The sequence below is a fragment of the Mirounga leonina genome, unplaced genomic scaffold (assembly GCF_011800145.1).
Source record: "Mirounga leonina isolate KUSES-001 unplaced genomic scaffold, KU_Mleo_1.0 Mir_447, whole genome shotgun sequence".
Taxonomy (NCBI): Eukaryota; Metazoa; Chordata; class Mammalia; order Carnivora; family Phocidae; genus Mirounga; species Mirounga leonina.
In genome coordinates, this window is record NW_023270757.1 from 1,636,570 (window position 1) to 1,655,924 (window position 19,355).

Sequence of the window (19,355 nt, forward strand, 5' to 3'; positions counted from 1 at the left end):
TTTATTCATTATTCTGTTTTCATCTTCTCTGTCCTTCTCTTTCTGGGTGGGGGTCGAGTGAGGGTTGGGCCTTGCAAGGGACACTGAGAGAAATCTCTGAGGTAATAGTAATGTTCTGAATCTTAATAAGGGTTAGATCTGCATCAATGTGTGCATTCAATTTTCAAAAGATACATTTTAAATTTGCAGATTTTCTTATATACGTCTTTATTGAAAAAGAAAAAAACCGTAAACAAATACTGAACTTTAGTTAATATGTATGCTGAAGTCTTTGAGGGAGAAGCATATTAATGTCTACATCTTCTTTTAAATAAATAAAAATATAGGACTGGTGGATGAAGGGATAGACAGTTGATAAAGCAAGTACAATAAAATAGTAACTGGAGACATGGATATTTGGGTGTCACTGTAAGAAAAATCTTTAAACTTAGCTGCAAGTTTGAAATTTTCCATAATGACATATTGGGGAGGAAAATCAACAATGCTCCTTTATACCTACTTAGAAAATATAAGGTACTTAACATAACTTACAAAAACACAACACAAAAGGATAAAACTATGGAGAATAATTTAAAGCTTTATTAAAAGGACATAAAAGATAATCTAAAAAAATGGAGATCAATACCATGTTCATAGATAAGAGAATAATACTGAAAATGTCCATTTTCCCCAGATTAATCTATACATCTAATGCTGCAATCTCAATGAAAACTCCAGCTGAATTTGGGGGTAGAAGGGCTAAAGTTGCTCTAAGCAAAATAAATAAATAAATATTAAATAAATAAATAAATAAATAAATAAATAAAATTCCATGACGGGGAGCTTACCCTATCAACCAGATGTAACACAAACAGTAATAAAAACAGATTACTGACCAAAAAAAACAGGGAACACAGAAGCAGGGTGAGGTGCGCATGGGAACTTGATATATGATAAAGGAGATGCTACCTATCAATGAAGAAAAAACAGGCTCCTTCCATGGAGGAAAATAAAGCTGTATTCCTACCATCATCCACAAACACAAAAGTGTACTCCAGATGGATTAAAGACCTAAATATCAGAGGTAAAATATAAAGCTAACAAAAGAAACCTCAGGAGAAACTCTTCATGTCCTACAGATGGGAAACAACTTTTAAAACAAGACCAAAAGCCACAAATCATAAGGTGGAAAATCAATGGATAATGACATCAAAATGAGTAACTTCAAGGAATTAATATCAAGAATATTCAAGACAGACATCAACAAGAAAAATATAAAAATGGACAAGGTAAAAATATAAACAGGCAATTCATAGAAAATGTTGGAATAATTAACAAGTACGTGAAGAGATAAACTCACTAATATTGAGGGAAATTCAAACAAAAACAATACACAACTTTATACTCATTAGAATACAAAAAACAAAAACTTGATTAATACCAAATGCTGGTAACAAATATACAGAAATCAGAATTCTTAGGCACTAGTAGTGGGAGTAGTGCTATCTGGGAAGCAATCTTCCATTGTTCATTGAAATCGTGCATGAAAAGGACTCAATGACCTCGCTCCTAAGACTATTATTCTGAGAGAAACTATTTCACAAGTTCAGAAGGAGATATATTTTACAGTGCACTGCATCACTGCAGTGATATTTATAGTAACAGGGAACTGGAAGCAACTGAAGCAACAGTAGGATAAAGGATAAGTAAAATGAGGTATTAACTTCCTACAGGAGAAAAGGAATAAACTAGATGTACATACAGCAACTCAGCTTTTAAACAGTAATAAAAATAGAGAGTATCAGTATTCTAATTATGTAAGTTAAAAATGAATAATCAGGGGCGTCTGGATGGCTCAGTCAGTTAAGCGTCTGCCTTCGGCTCAGGTCATGATCCCAGGGTCCTGGGATCAAGCCCCGCATCGGGCTCCCTGCTCAGTGGGAAGCCTGCTTCTCCCTCTTCTCTGCCCCTGCTTGCACGCTCTCTCTCACTCTACCTCAAATAAATTAATAAAATCTTTAAAAAAAATGAATAATCGTACAAAACAATGTATTTTATGAGGGTATATATTCAAAGATATCACACACGGAAGAGTCAATGTCTTTGTTGGATAAAGGAATGAGAGTGGGAATGGTAGGGGGTGGTTGAGGGTAGAGCTAATAAAAGAGGATCCTTGCACAAAGCAATGACGATAGTACATCAGAAATTAGAATATAATTTCACTCAGCTCCATACCTGAAGCTAAAAGGAAAAACTAAGCTAAGAAGAAACACCTGTATGATTAGAGATTTTTTAAAAGCAGCTAAAGGTAGACAATAATATGAAGTTTGTCTGCTCCATAAAACAAATAGGATATTAAGTATAATTACTTAAGTAAGCAGTTACCAAACTCTCAATTACTTAATGACTAATTATAGATCACCTAGTCTCTTTTCTATTGCCTAGAATTTGGTCATTTCACCGTACAGAGCACTACCATAAAGAGGCAACAAGTTAGAAGAGCCAAAAAAACCCCATCCCTCGCACCTTTATTTTTTCTTCTAGAAGATATAAAGTCATTGAGAGGGGCGCCTGGGTGGCTCAGATGGTTAAGCCTCTGCCTTCGGCTCCAGTCATGATCCCAGGGTCCTGGGATCGAGCCCCACATCGGGCTCCTGGTTCAGCAGAAAGCCTGCTTCTCCCTTTCCCTCTGCCTCTCTCCCTGCTTGTGCGCTCTCTCTCTCTCTCTGTATCTGTGTCTCAAATGAATAAATAAAATCTTTAAAAAAAAAAAAAGTCACTGAGAAAGTAAGCTTAAAATAATGATAAACATTAAAGTTCTGAATGCTCTATAAAGTTTAGCTCCAAGGATCACTACTACTGATAATTGTGTGTTAAATAAACTGGAAAAGTAGTCTCCTATAGTACCAGTATTTTCTACTCCAATACTGAGAGTGAAGGAGAGATAGGAAAGGGACAGCTGGAGTGTGCCATGACTATTTCACTCTTCCCCCAGGAGTCATGCCTTCTGGGAGGGCACTCACCTCTTAAGGGAGCTTTTACAATACTAACCTTGCAGAGCCTCTCAAGTCTTTAAATTCTATATTGAGAAGAGGCAAGAAGTTGCTTTTACAGAATGGACAGGTTGTATTCAAATTTGAATCATCTGCCGTCCATCCAGCCATAATTTCTTCATCATAAACTAAAGCTCCACAAGCTCTGCACTGTGAACAACTTGACATCAAAACCTAAGAGTAAAAAAGTGCAGACACTGAGAACCTCCACAGTGAAAAGTAATCTTAATAGGCCATCCTCTTGAGACACATAATTTTATTTTGTTGATCAAATTTAGAATTAACAGTTCAATCACTTTACAGATAAAACTACCAGTTTATTGCCTTACTTACGTAAAGCATGAAGCAAATTCAACAAGATGATTTACTGTTCTTTCTACAAGGGTATCATAGAATTCTGTTAAGTGCCATTCTGAAATAAACATGTTTACAACCATTTTATCATGTACAGAATATAGAACTTTTACCTCCATTGCACAATTCTGATAGATGCTAGACATGCTGGTGTTTTGAGAAGAGCCATGGTCTGATTTTTCACAGTCCTGCCCTTTTATGCTTCTTGGAAATGGAGGTTCACCTAAAGAGAAGTAAATATAACACATTATATGAGAATGTCCTTATTCTTTGGAAATGCATACTAAAGTATTTAGGGGGAGTATGATGAAGTCTGCAATTTATTTTCAAACAGTTCAGTATAAAAATCTCTGTAGTATATATCTAAAGTTAACAATAGTTAAATCTAAGTGGAGAATATAGGATCGTTCATTATATGATTCTTTCAACTATTCAGGACATTAGAAATTTTTCATAACAGAATGTTGGAAAAAATAAATAGAATTAAAATTTCTTTAAAATAACACAGCACTAAGAAATTTCAGGGACACAGCCCAGGTATTCTCAAACTCTGGTATACATTTGATTTATCCAGAGAGCTGGTTAAAAATATATATTCCTAAGGTCCCAATCCCACAAATTCAGTCTCAAAAGTCTTAGCCTAGAGTCTGGACATTTGCCTATATTTTTAAATAAATTCTCCATGTGATTTGGACACACACTAAAGTTTGAAACTAATGACAGAGTCCACAAATACAACTAAGGTGACTGTAATACTTAGAGATCCTATAAAATAAGTGGATAGTATGGTGTGGCTCCATTAAAAATCTATCCGCTCATCTCAACAGATGGGGCTTACTGTGCATGAGGTAGGGGAGGGAAAGGTGTGTGCATACGAATGAGTCCCTCCCATACCTGTTGAGTACTGCAGTTTTCCCACATCCCCGCTGCTGCTGCTACTACCAAGGCTGGTGTTGCTCTGGGTGAGTTCACTGGGAACCAACCCAGAAATATTCACGTTAGGTGACACATTCTCCTCCAAAATATGGTCTTCGAGGCCAGCTGGGAAGCTGTAATCTCTGTTAGTTTCCTCCTTTAATTGAAAAGAATAAAACCCCACATACATAAATAATATCTTCTCCAATGAGAATATAGTCATGCTGCCCTTTTCAGAATTAAACTTCTCTAGAATCCTGAAATAAATTACCATCCCCATAGTTTTCAAAACCGTTCTTGAACTGTTCTCCATATTATTTGGAATTTCGTTTCCACACTCTTAAGATTTTCAAGCAATGGCCTACAATACTCTAAGATTGTGTTTCACCCCTGGTGAATGTTGGGGTGTCTCTCAGTAATCAGTATCATAAAATGAAAGAACTCCAGGAAGCTCAGTGTCTCCCATGCAATCAGGCACCCCAGCACGAGGACAGCAGGGGCTATAAAGTCAGACAGGCAGACTGTGGTCTGGGCTCCCCAGCACACAGTAGGTATGGGACCTTGCGGAAATTACTTAACTACTCTTTTAATTATATCATCTGAAAAATATGGGTAAGAGGAGGCCTTTAGAACAAAGTTGCCGTGAGAATTTCAGCTGGTAATATGATTTTCAGAACCACCATCATCAATATTAGAGACATAAAATAAGAATAAAGTTCCAAAAACTATAGTTCTGAACTCAGTGACTGCTGATGCTTTAGTTTAGATAGAAAACATTTCAATAAGCAGTTTCCTTTTTGATTTCTACTTGAAAGAAGACTCATGTTGGGGCGCCTGGGTGGCTGAGTCAGTTAAGCGTCTGCCTTCGGCTCAGGTCATGGTCCCAGGGTCCTAGGATCGAGCCCCACATCGGGCTCCCTCTCAGCGGGAAGCCTGCTTCTCCCTCTCCCACTCCCCCTGCTTGTGTTCCCTCTCTCGCTGTGTCTCTCTCTGTTAAATAAATAAATAAAATCTTTAAAAAAAAAATAAAGACTTGTGTCTTGTTATAAAACCATGTTAAGTGATAGAAAAATTAAACATATGCAGAACAGGAAATAAAAGCACTTATATGACCAACACCCACAAAATACAATCAAAATCTTAAATGTATATCCTTCTAGTCATTTTAAAATACATATATATATACTTTTACAAAACAGGATGATATTGTTTTTTAACCTATTCTCATGTAATATATTTTCATGTCATTAAATCTACATTATTTAAAGCCCTGCAACCCAGTCCAGTTTACTGATGTACTGCAATGCATTTAGTAAATCTCTATTGCTTAAACATACAGAATGCTTTCAATTTTGTGTGTTGCACTGATGAATTCCTTTGAGTTACTTTTATACATATCCCTAATTATTTCCTTGGATTAAATTCTGGATAAAAGTTATGAACATTTCTTATAGACTTTATATTCATTCCTTCATTTGAAAATATTTATTAGGTATAACCTATTTGCTTTGTTGGGCACGAGTACCAGGGCTACAGCAATGAAAAGAAAAACAAGATTAAGATATGTGACCACCTGAAATTTATAGTCACATATTCCAAGTCCAAAGTACTCTGTAGAAACTGTTTTTTTACTATTCTTATTAACACTGTTAGATAAAATTTCAAAAATAAAATGGCTCACTCGGTTAGTTTACTTTAACGTAATGCTAGGTTAAGATACTTCTGAAGCTAGCTTATTTTGTCTTTCCTTCACTGACCTTGTAAGCTCTTTTAAATGCAACTCTGTCTTATAGAACTCAATATTGTACTTTTTTTTTTTTAAGAGATGGGGGGAGAGAGAGAAAGAGAGGGAGGGAAGGGGAGAAGCAGAGGGAAAAGGAGAGAGAGAGAGAATCCCAAGCAGGCTCCACACTCAGCGCAGAGCCCGATTCAGGGCTCGATCTCACAACCCGGAAATCATGACCAGAGTCGAAATCAAGAGTTGGACACTTAACCAACTGAGCCACTCAGGCGCCCCCCCTCAATATTGTACTTTTAATTATTAGTTTGCTTATAAGGTTTTTTTTCAAATAGCATACATATCTTATTTGTCCGATTTCATTTCCTATGTCTCTAACTTCCTATTTAGAACTTTAGCAATCTGAAATGGATTCTATTTTCTTATAAAGTGCATGATGTTTTAAGTCTCCATGCTTTTTCACATTATTCTCTCAGATATACCTTGCGCCACCTTATCCTTTTGACTAACTCAAAATTTTAAATTTATCCATCAAAACCTAACTTAGATATCACCTGCTTTGCTCTTTTTGAACAGCCCCCTATCAGAGCCCCTTCTAAGATATTGCTTCCTTCTCTGCTACTATAGTGGTTTAAAAGCATGGACTTCAGAGCTAGTCTCCCAGAGTTCAAATTCTAGTTCTGCCACTCATTAGTTGTGTGGACCTGGGGTAATTAATTAACCTCTCTGAATCTCAGGTACCTCAATCTATAAAATGGCAGTAACAATAGTACCAAAGCATGGGGCTGCTATGAAAATTATGTATCAAAATAGATATACAGCTTATGACAGTACCTATGGCATAGTGTTACAATAATAATAGTGAACATTTATAGGTGTCTGTCTTTTCCACTAAAGTACCTAAGTACTATATAATTCTTTGAACACAAAGGTGAAATTTCAATTAAATTTTTCTATAAAACAAGTAAGCAAAATTCCCCCCTTTCTATTTCATAGAAAGGTCTAATGATTCTCTTTTCAGTAATATTTTTTTAAGATTTTATTTATTGGGGCGCCTGGGTGGCTCAGTCGTTAAGCGTCTGCCTTCGGCTCAGGTCATGATCCCAGGGTCCTGGGATCGAGCCCCGCATCGGGCTTCCCGTTCGGTGGGAAGCCTGCTTCTCCCTCTCCCACTCCCCCTGCTTGTGTTCCTTCTCTCGCTGTGTCTCTCTCTGTCAAATAAATAAATAAAATCTTTAAAAAAAAAAAAAGAAAAAGATTTTATTTATTTATTTGATGGAGAGACAGAGAGAGCGAACACAAGTAGGGGATGTGGGAGAGTTGGAGAAGCAGGCTCCCCGCTGAGCAAGGAGCTCGATGAGGGACTCGAACCCAGGACCCTGGGATCATGACCTGAGCCAAAGGCAGACGCTTAACAACTGAGCCACCCAGGCGCCCCTCTTTTTTCAATAATTTTTAGAAGAATTAGCAACTGTTGTTATGCAGTATGAAATCTATGGATTAAGTTGTAGAGTGATTCCATATATATTAAAGAGATAACACAGATAAAAGTTATTTTAAAAAAAGTGAAATGTGGGGCGCCTGGGTGGCTCAGTCGTTAAGTGTCTGCCTTCGGCTCAGGTCATGGTCCCAGGGTCCTGGGATTGAGCCTGACATCGGGCTCCCTGCTGAGGAGCTGCTGCTTCTCCCTCTGCCATCCCCCCTGCTTGTGTTCCCTCTCTCGCTGTGTCTCTCTCTGTCAAATAAATAAAATCTTAAAAAAAAATAAAGTAAAATAAAATAAAGTGAAATGCTATGCAAATATAATATGGCATTATTGTTAAAGTACTCATCATTAGTACTTTCAAAGAAATAAACTTAATGTGTTATTCAGACTCATCTATGGAATTATATAGTCCTGACATTCTATTTCTTTATTATTAATTTCCGTACATTGATGTTCAAGTCATTTCAAGAAAGAAATAGGATATGCATAAAGTCTTAAGATATAAAAAACCAAAGTTAGCAGAAATCTCTAAAGAATAATTTACATATAAAAAAATACTAGAAACATTCCCGTATCAGACCACACACATGAAACACTCTTACCTCATCATCCGAGTAGCTGTAGGCAGACGCTACGGCTACCCACATCTTACTGGCTACTGTTGCCGCTTGTTTCATACCAGATTTCAGAACCTCCATCTTGGGCCCTGAGAGTATATGATCTAGCTTTAGCCCTGACAAAGAATTTACCACAGAACCCAGTGAGCCATGTGGTGAAGAGCGCACCAGTGCCGATAAAGTCGAGCGTTCTTTAGGACCACGAGAGGGAGTCTGCTGCTTGAAACGCCCGGCCAAAGTTTTAGAGCTGGCTTCTGCAGGGGAGCTCTTTTCACGTTCGGGATCTTCCTGTGCTGCTGGACCACGCTCTAAAGGTAGGCTTGAACTCCTCTCCAAAGGGTGAGTAAAGGCACTGGTCGGGCCAGACTCTCTGCCTCCCTCTCCGTGTAATTCCATACTGGAAGACTTGCTACCCAGGGGGCTCTTTAGGTTCATATAGCTTTCGATTTCATCAGCCAGATTACGGGCAATAACTGGAGAAGACACCTTATCTTCAGGATCTGCAGTTTTTTCTCCTGTACATTCAGTGGCTAAAAGAGACAAAGGATCTAGTCCAGTTTCAACATCCTCCCTCTCAACAGCTTTAACGACACCATATAAACTACTTCTCTTATTTATTAGATCTCTGGATCCTACTTTCAGGTCTCTGTTACCATCACTTTGTAGACTGTCACACGCATCCTTTTCCATAGGAGTTGGAGCTACACTGTCATCAACCACAGGTTCCAGGAGCTCTTGGCTTTCCTCAAGCATCTCTAACACCAGAGAAGATCTGTGCTCTGAATCCCAAGTGCTCTCAGACACACGAGTCCTAGCATCAACTAGATGACAACTAACACTCTCAAAGCTCTGGGTGCTTGCAGCTCGGAGTTGAGAGGTCTTAGGACAGGTCAGTGCTGCTGTGAGAATCTTGGCATCCGCTCCCATCATAATAGCCACTTCACTCGAATTCAAATCCAAGCTGCTCTTCTTGAGCAACATTCCTGCTCGACTTTCAGAACTGAAACTACAACTCCTCTCTGGAAAATGCTTTTGTCTTTTATCTCCTCTATCACCATTCTTCTTGAGATTAGTAACTTCACCAAAGACTGCATCTTCAACTGGATCTTGAGTAGCAAATGGCACATTTGCTGTACTACCTAAAGGAAAAGTACAATATTAGAAATGAAACTGTTTTCTGATATAACTTCTAGAAAAATGTCTCTTTTCTGATTTTTGAAAAGGAACACATACTCAGAGTAAAAGATTCAGAGTTTATTTTTTAAAAAGATTTTATTTATTTGAGAGAGAGAATGAGAGAGAGAGCGAGCATGAGGTGGGGAGGATCAGAGGGAGAAGCAGACTCCCTGCTGAGCAGGGAGCCTGACGCGGGACTCGATCCTGGGACTGCAGGATTATGACCTGAGCCGAAGGCAGTCGCTTAAACAACTGAGCCACCCAGGCGCCCCAAGATTCAGAGTTTAGAAGGTACAAAGAAAGTATACAGGAAAAAGAACCACCAAAAAACCTCCATTCAATCCTGCCTCCCAGAGATAACATTGTAATGTATAACCTGCCTTTCACCCTCTACACATACACAATTTACAAATCATGCAATATATGCTGCAGATACCTGTACTATTCACTAAAATTTATCACATTTATCAAATATAGATCTATAAATACATCTTAGTTGAAAAGTTCTACATTCAATTTAAGAAATATATTTTGTGTTAAATAACTGACCTAAAAAGTTTACAAAATTACTTCCCTTCTGGCTTTCATATATCTAACTCAACAAATATTTGCCAGGAATCTACTCCGCACAAAGTAAATTCATAATCATGGAGGAATTATATATTTGCTAAAACCGAAGCCTTACTGCTCCGAAGTAAAATAATTCCCCAAAGTAGTAGAATCTAGAATGGAGTCCTTAGACTTGGCAAATTCCAAGAAGGCTGATAAAATCTGAATAGCTCCAAATTTCTGAGATATATTCATTCCTTCAACAAATACTCGAATGTCTACTAGCAGTCACCATATAAGGTGCTAGGAATATAACAGACATGATCCCAGATCTCTCACCGAGTTCAGTCTTGTTTGATCAAGTGGAACAAAATTATGCCAGTAGTTGTAGGGGGAAGTAGTCTTTTTTTTTTTTTTTTTTTTTTTTTAGGGTTTTTGTTTGTTTGTTTAGTTTTTATTTAAATTCCAGTTAGTTGGGCGCCTGGGTGACTCAGTTGGTTAAGCGTCTGCCTTCGGCTCAGGTCATGATCCCAGGGTCCTGGGACAGAGCCCCGCATTGGGCTCCCTGCTCCATGGGAAGCCTGCTTCTCCCTCTCCCACTCCCTCTGCTTGTGTTCCCTCTCTCACTGTGTCTCTGTCAAATAAATAAATAAAATCTTTAAAAAAAAAAAAAAATTCCAGTTAGTTAACATACAGTGTAATATTAGTTTCAGGAATAGAATTTAGTGATTCATCACTTACAGACAACGCCTGGTGCGCATCACAAGTAGTCTTTTATTCCTTGCTACTATGCAATTTTTTCCCATTCCAAGACCAAAAGCTATCTCCTATTTGAATCATTATCAGAACTGAAGTCTACCCATTCCTATTTAGGATTCTCATTTGTTTTTTAAAAGGCATAATGACCTAGGAGATTTGAGGGAAAAGCTGTCTTTAATAAAGTCTTCTTTTTATCTTCCAAATTAATTTCAAGGTTCTTTTTAAGCTTCCAAATTGGTACCAAATAATAATCATAATCACACCAATTAAACAGAATAAGCACTTAGAGTTATTTCACAGCTTTTCGGAGAATTAAATTAGCCTATTTTACAACTCCAAAATTTGTGCCTGCTTTTGCAAACTTTTACCAGTATTTGAGAAACAGATCTTAGCAAATTTACTGGTTCTCAGAGTATTTCCAGGAATTTAGTGGCACATTTTTTTCAATTTTAAAACAAATTTGACCCTTTGATATATTGGCAAAAGCCCCATTACTACCTCTTCCTTTCTTATTAGAATAAATCTTCCCACATCAAGACATAACATGGACACAGAATGAGTAAAGAGGGAAGGAAACACACCAGACCCCAGATCTTGTCCATGTCAATATTCTGAGAAGATTATAAACCTTTGATGAAGAAAACTCTGCCCTCCTCCTTTTTCTTTTTTAAATGGGCTAGCAACAGGTTGGGAAAATAGGATACAGAACATATATATCAATTATTTTTCCAAAAACCTTTTCATCCACCTCTTGAATACTACCTGCTCCCCAAAACAAACAAACAAATTGAATTTGGTATCAGTAAATTTTAAAAGAAGGAGAGAATTTTGGAATAAGGAGTATTCCTACATGGATTTAAGAAGCTGAGCAAATTAATTTCTATAGTCATACCACAGATACACTTAAGACAGTTGACTTTAGAGAAGTGAATTATAGCAACTACTAAAAAAGGGCAAAAGACACAGGCCAATCTCTTTATCCTTTGAAATCACAAACTTAGATGCATGTCTGAAGGGTACTTGGGAGGCCTAAAACACAACTGAAAGGAGTAAACTCAAATTCAAGGGAGTGACACACAAAAGAGTTATTCATTACAAATATTTAATCACAAATAAGTGGCTCAGGGTGCCTATAAAAACTGGCCAAATTAAAGACGCACTGGTATTTTTCTGCAGTACAGCATAGTGGTATGAATCTTTTCCTTCCACTGCCTTTCCGTTGCCACACAAAAGCCCCCCTGGAATTCAGTAACATCAGTGCCTCTCTGTCCTTTATGAGTATGGGAGGCCCTCTCTCATTATCTACCCTGAGAAAGATGGACCAAACTGAGAAGAGGCACTACAACAAGCAAATGTATTTCCAGGAACAATCAAGCACAATAAATACCCCTCCTTTGAAACACTAAATATGTTAAGTAACAACTTCTTTTTTTTTTTTTTAAGATTTTATTTGTTTATTTCAGAGAGAGAGAGAGAGAGTGAGAAAGAGCGCACACGAGAGGGGGGAGGGTGAGAGGGAGAAGTAGGCTCCCTGCAGAGCAGGGAGACCGATGTGGGGCTCCATCCCAGGACCCTGAGATCATGACCTGAGCCAAAGGCAGACACTTAACCCACTGAGCCACCTAGGCGCCCTTAAATAACTTCTTAACCCACGTATAGGAGTCAAACTTCTGGCTCTTTAGCCTGTTCATCACAGTTAAGTCATCAATTTAATGTCATTAAAAACTATTTTAACTTGGGGACGGCCTGGGTGGCTCGTTAAGCGTCTGCCTTTGGCTCAGGTCATGATCCCAGGGTCCTGGGAGATCGAGCCCTGCATCGGGCTCCCTGCTCGGTGGGAGGCCTGCTTCTCCCTCTCCCACTCCCCCTGCTTGTGTTCCCTCTCTCGCTGTCTCTCTCTCTGTCAAATAAATAAATAAGCTCTTTAAAAAAAAACCAAAAAACTATTTTAACTTGGGCGCCTGGGTGGCTCAGTCATCAAGTGGGAGCCTGCTTCTCCCTCTCCCACTCCCCCTGCTTGTGTTCCCTCTCTCTGCCGAAAAATAAATAAAATCTTTAAATAAATAAATACAAACAAACCATTTTAACCATTTCGCCATCAGTATGTGAAGACTCACCTGTGCTGCTCCTCCTGCCACCAAGGTCAAACATGCCAGATGGAACTTTCACAATACTGCTGCCCCATGCGGGGGGCTCAGTAGGGCTCTGGGGCTCGGCACTAGGCTGTGGTTTTGCCACAACAGCAGAGACATCACACACCTCTGAGGAAAAAATATTTGGATGTTATTCCTACTTTTACTAAAATTGAACAGAAACCATATATTGATTTTTGTACTTTTTAAAATATTTTTTCCCCAAGTGGGAGTGAACACATCACTCTTTTATTACTAATTTATTGTGTCTCATTTACTTTATGCCATAAATGTTGCCAGTACTGACGGAAATAAATGCTTTATTTTAGCATCAATAATCCTGACTTGAGCATTCCTGAGAATAAATTAAAGATTTTGGCCTCCAGTTATACTCCCATCACTTATAAAGTAGGAGAGAGGCTTGCTTCTGCTAACTCTGGAGCATAAATTAAGTGACATCATTAAAGAAAAGTGTACTTTTGTGTAAAAGGATAGGAAGAACATCTTATTACCATAAAGCCAGAATATTCCTCCACATTTCCATAAAATGATTACTATAAATCATATCTACCTCAATGAGTCCCAGTAAAAAAAAACAAACCCACAGGAAAACCAGAGACACTATATCTAATCTACCAATGAAAAATACCTACTTAGATATATGAAGGACTTCTAGTGAAAGAGCATTTTAAAATAAAACAAGCACTGGAACACAAGTTTGAGGACTCAAAGTTTAGTCCTGGTTCCATCACAAAATAGCTCTTTGCTTTTAGCAAATGAATACCTCAGTGGATTGCAGTGTCCTACAAAATTGAGGGCTGACCTCTTGTCTCTAAAGATCTCTTACCTTCTAAAATTCAGAAACTACTCATTCTCTCTATATACCACACTACATAGTATCTTATAAGCCCAGACCTTACATTTCTTTCTAGAAATTATCATCAGAATTACCAAATCAGACTTAATCAGTACAGGGGCGCCTGGCTCATCCGGAAGAGCATTTGACTCTTGATCTTGGGGCCGTGAGTTCGAGCCCCATGTTTGGCGTAGAGATTATTTAAAAATTATAAACTTAAAAAGAATTAATACAGTATTTTTCTAAGTAAAGCAGGTAAATACCAGTACTTAACCTTCTGTTTGCACTTTAGTTATCACTTCTCTTGCTGCTTGTTCTTCAGGCACATGAATGTCTGCTTCATCCTTTATAAGTTCATCCTTAGATCCATAGCCTTGGTCAGACTGACCACCTGTTGAAAAAGAATGCAGGCTTACAGGTGAATGTTTTCATATATTCATAGTCTAGTTATAAATGTCAGAAGAAAATTCCATTGATTTATACAATTAAGCTTACAGAAAAGGAAGACAAGAAAGCTCACAAAGCACACGGAACATGGTAAACAAATGACAAGAAGCAAAGAACAGTAACAACGGGAACATCAAAGACTAAAAACTTTGGAGTACTGAACCTTAGTTTCCGCATCCGCAAATTAATAGATTTGGACAAGATGTTCTGAAAAGTTTCCTTTGGAGTATATCTATAGAATGCTACCTTTTGTGAAAGAAAGAGGAGGAAATAAAACAAGCATATATCTGTTTACTTTTGCAAAAAGAAATGAAAAAATAAAACAATAAAACTGGTTAACTACAAGGGGTGGGGGGAAATAGGATGGAAGGGATAAAGAGAGAGGAAATTTTTCTAAATATGGCTTATTGTATTGCTTTTATTTTTGGAAATACATCAATTTCTACACATTCAAAAAAATTAAATCAACAAAACTGGGAGGAGGGTCGTGACTAAAACTGAATGCAAAAAGAAACAAATGGGACCAACTGCATTTCACATAAATAACCATATTGAAAGGATGGGGGAACAGGGAGAGGGGGAGAGGTCTAATCCAAGAAACTTTTCAACACATTATAAGCGTGGGCGGGGGGTGGGGGGGTCGTAATAGACAAATCCTGAACTCCTTAAAAAGCTTGTTTCTCCCAGAGTAACAGATGTAGCAATTCTGAAATTATTTTATATATACTGCAGGACTGAGCAAATGAGTAAACATAATGATGGATATTGGGAGCCAAGATACTTACTGTGGAAGAAGAGAGATTTTTAAAAAATGAAATGAAGGAAGACAAAGAAAAACCTGTAGGGTTTTATTATTATTTTTTTTATTATTATTATTATTTCTAGGGCACCTGGGTGGGGCACCTGGGTGGTTCAGTTGGTTAAGCGTCCGACTCTTGGTTTTGGCTCAGGTCATGATCTCAGGTCATGAGATCAAGCCCTGTGTTGAGCTCCACACTCATCAGGGAGTCTGCTTGAGATTCTCTCTCCCTCTCCCTCTGCCCCTCCCCACCCTCAAATAAATAAATAAAGCTTTAAAAAAATGGAGGTATTTCTAAAACATACGTATTTCTTTTTTTTCCCCCTCATATATACATATTTTCCAGCTCTGCTGAAAAATTCTAGAAGCAGTAATACCCTGTAGCGTAAGCATACCAAGAGCCCAGATCTTGGCTTCTAGAATCTACTGTCCATTGAAAGGAACCTGGAATCCTTGAAGAAATGGCTGATTTCAGATCTCAGGGAGGAAAGCTACAAGAATGAGCCAGGAACATTTTGTTGTACTAAAAGGAAGTGTTGAAAAACAATAATCAGGGTATGTCTTAGTAAAATGATTAAACCAAAAAACATAGAATACCATCCTATAAATGTGGATGGAGGATAGAGTTGGCAAAATCACTTTTTTTTTTTTTTTTTAAGATTTATTTATTTGAGAGAGAAAGAGTGCGAGTACAGGGGGAGGGGCAGAAGGAGAGGGAGAATCTCAAGCAGACTCCACGCTGAGCACAGAGCCCAACACAGGACTTAATCTCACAACCCTGAGATCAGGACATGAGCAGAAATCAGAGTCAGACGCTTAACCAACTGAGCCACCCAGGCGCCCCAATATCACTACTTTATAGTAAAGACTGGTTAAGGCAAGAATCATCAATGGATGCTAAATTTAAAAGAGAAAGTGGGATGAGAAAGAGGGTATTACTGCATAGTCTCAGAGTCTCCTCACAGTAGGGGGGTAATGATAACGAGGAGAAGCCAAATATTAAGACCAGGTGATCAAAATTAGTACCAACAATGAGAGGCAGACAGACACTGTTGTGGGGGTATGACAGTCACTTTTGTAGTAGAGCCATCGATGTACACTCAATCTAATCACAAGGAAACAAGCAAACATCAGACAAACTCAAACTAAGGAACATTCCACAAAATAACCGGAATGAATTCTTCAAAAAGGCTGTGGTCATGAAAGACAAAGAAAGGGTAAGGAACTGTGCCAGGTTAAAGGAGACCAAAGGAGAGGGAGCTGGAGTCCCACAAAGGACATTATAGCAACTGACAAAACTGGAGTGTAGACTACAGATTAAAGTAGTATATCCATATTTTCCTGAATTTGGTTAACTATGGTTTTATCAGAGAAAAATACCACTGAAGTATTAAAAGGTAAAAGGGCAAGATGTATGCAACCTGCTGTCACACGATTCAGAAAAATAATGTGTATATGTGCGTACAGAAACAAAACGATAAAGCAAATGTGGCAAACTAAAAGAGTGAATCTAGATAGACATTATGCAAGTGTTCTCTGTACTATACTTGCACCATTTTCGTAAGTTTGAAATAATTTCAAAATAAAGTTTTAAACAAGTCTATTTGACTTTCGAGTTCTATCATTTAAAACAGAAACAAGACTGAGGACTAAACGAGGCCTACCTGAAACTAAGTTCCTAGAGAATCCTTACAGAGGATGTCTATGAAACATGAAACAGGAACACACGGTTGACCCTCGAACACTGGTCTTCCCCCCCCCACAATCGAAAATCCAGGCATAACTCTTCACTCCCCAAAACTGAACTAATAGTCTACTGTTGACTGGCAGCCTTACCGATAACAAACAGTCGATTAACACATACCTTGTATTCTATATATTATAGACTGTATTCTTACAGTAAAGGAAGCTAGAGAAAAGAAAATGTTATTAAAAAATCATCAAGTGGGGTGCCTGGGTGGCTCAGTCATTAAGTGTCTGCCTTCGGCTCAGGTCATGATCCCAGGGTCCTGGGATCAAGCCCCACATCGGGCTCCCTGCTCCGCAGGAAGCCTGCTTCTCCCTCTCCCACTCCCCCTGCTTGTGTTCCCTCTCTCTCTGTCAAATAAATAAAATCTTAAAAAAAAAAAATCATCAAGTATTGTAGTAGTGTTGTATGGTGACAGATGGTCGCTACACTGTGATGAGCACAGCATAAGGCATAGAGAAGTTGAATCACTATGCTATAGACCTGACACTAATGTAACATCACGTATAAACCATACTCAAATTTAAATTTTTTTTTTAAAACGGGGGAAAATGAAAATCATAAGGAAGAGGAAATACATTTACAGTACTGTATTTATTGAAAAAACATGGCGTGGAAGTGGACCTGGGCCATTCAAACCCATGTTGTTCAAGAGTTAACTGTAGTGCCTTCTCCCTTCTGCTGCGTGTTATACTGCCACTCAAACTTTGGGTTTGCAATATAAGAAAAAAACTAAACTTCTTTATATACCCCTCGTTAGAATGATTAATTTGCCAGTTTTTAATTGCCCCCTCAGAAAGTCTGGTAAGGCATGATGCTGCCATGAAATGGACACAAAGTCTGGGGACTAAGCTGACTGATTAAACCAAGGTATGCCCCCCATTAAGCTAAGTGACCCCGTATCAGGTACCAACCAAGTGGAAAGATTCTACAAGAGAATCCTTAAAGAAACAGCAACCTAGGGGCGCCTGGGTGGCTCAGTCGTTAAGCGTCTGCCTTCGGCTCAGATCATGATCCCAGGGTCCTGGGATCGAGTCCCACATCGGGCTCCCTGCTCAGCAGGAAGCCTGCTTCTCCTTCTCCCACTCCCCCTGCTTGTGTTCCCTCTCTCGCTGTCTCTCTCTTTCTATCAAATAAATAAAATCTTAAAAAAAAAAACAAAAACAAAACAGCAACCTAAGCACCTGGGTTGGAAGTCTCCAAAAGTATCAAATGACGTCACCAGAAACTCTACAAGACCCATAATCACTGTAAATTCAGCACTGGGGCTTCAGCCATTTGAAATGTAACTTTAAAGATATGTATGGAAAAGGGATCTGAAGTTCCTTCCCCAACTACTGGAATCTTTATGCCAATTACCCAGAATTACTAGGAGACTGTTTTTTTCATTAAAGGAGATAAGCTTAGAAGAGTAAGGACAGGATTTATCTATTACTATTTTAAAAATTATAATTATTCTGGTGAAATGGTTTCATATCACAAAATTATTCTCTTTTTTTCATAAATGAAATCCATTTCTTCTTACAAGTTTTAGGAACAAATACAGGAAGAAATAAAATAAGGCAACTTTACAATCAAAGTCATATAAAAATTCCTACTGCTGAAAGAAAGTTAATTTACAAACAGGATTGTAACTTATAGCTCTATGTTGACTTTCAATGATTTATACATGGTTCTGTAATTATGGGGTAATTTTTAGCACAAGAACTTAGCAGATCAGTTTTAGCAAGCAAAACCATCTCAACAGCTAGAACACTGAAATCTTTAATCCCCATAAAACTATTGGGATACAATGATGCTACAAACAAACCCCAAAGGAAGAATTATAGCAAGGCACAGTGTATTTTCAAATAAGATAATAAATATGCTTTGCAAAATGATAGTGAAATGTTAGCTGGATATTTTCAGTGGTACATATATGATTACACTTATCTGAAGAAGAAAAAGTCAAGAAAACTGAAACTGTTTTCCACCTGCAACAATACTTTAAACACAACAAAAGGTCTCTCCCCCACCCTTGCATGTCAGCAAAATTTAACCTAATAAATGGGAAATTACCTGAAGTGGTTAACATTCAAGGGTAGAATTAATGCACACGTGTATCCATAGCTTCACGTCATACAAGTCTGTCTGCACCCCACACCATGACAGCCAAGGACAAATGCAGCACCAAGAAACAGCACAGAGCAAAAAGCAGAGCAACAAAGAGCAGAAAAAAGGAAACTTCAGTCATTGAGACAAGTTCATCAGATGAAACACAGGAATTAGACTTAGGATTCTTTTTAAAGAAAAGCTTGAGATATTAACAATAACAACAACAACAAAAAAAGAAAAACAACACAAAAAGAAGGATGTGCAACACACATATATTTGCTCAATGTGCTACTCGAATTATGCGTATTTCTAACTTCAGAGGACAGAGGGTAAGCCCGTAGCTTTGTATGTAAAAGTCACTTCCGAAGTTCCTCAGATTTTAAAAAAGTGTCACTTAAAATAATGACTATGCAAAGAGAATACTCTTTGTCATGGTATGTGACTTATTTTCTTCCCGCTTTAATATTCATAATCTCAAATTTTTTTACTATTTTCCACTTAATGAAAAAAAGATCTGCAAGTTGTATCACTACATTCAAGTTCCTCAGTTTATCATTCCTACAGTTATTTCATATACTTTCACAAATTAATGATGAACCAAATACAAAGGAGCACCACGCTAGAAGAGCCTTTTGCACAGCACTCTAGAGTTAA

The 19,355-nt window shown here is 38.0% G+C and overlaps 1 protein-coding gene across 4 annotated transcripts in view; it reads right to left on the reverse strand.

Annotated features, from left to right (window-relative positions):
- Window positions 1-19,355, reverse strand: part of DENND4C (DENN domain containing 4C) — a 142,545-nt gene that overhangs the window by 23,388 nt on the left and 99,802 nt on the right. For all 4 annotated transcript variants that reach the window (XR_004676184.1, XM_034987925.1, XM_034987926.1 and 1 more), the window contains 6 exons: window positions 13,889-14,005; window positions 12,744-12,887; window positions 8,128-9,281; window positions 4,281-4,458; window positions 3,500-3,609; window positions 3,031-3,206 (listed from right to left, as the gene is read on the reverse strand). Coding sequence is in view for 3 of the 4 variants with exons in the window: in XM_034987925.1 (XP_034843816.1) it covers window positions 3,031-3,206; window positions 3,500-3,609; window positions 4,281-4,458; window positions 8,128-9,281; window positions 12,744-12,887; window positions 13,889-14,005 (1,879 nt within the window). In the remaining variant the exon portion in view is untranslated. The remainder of the gene's footprint in view (window positions 1-3,030; window positions 3,207-3,499; window positions 3,610-4,280; window positions 4,459-8,127; window positions 9,282-12,743; window positions 12,888-13,888; window positions 14,006-19,355) is intronic.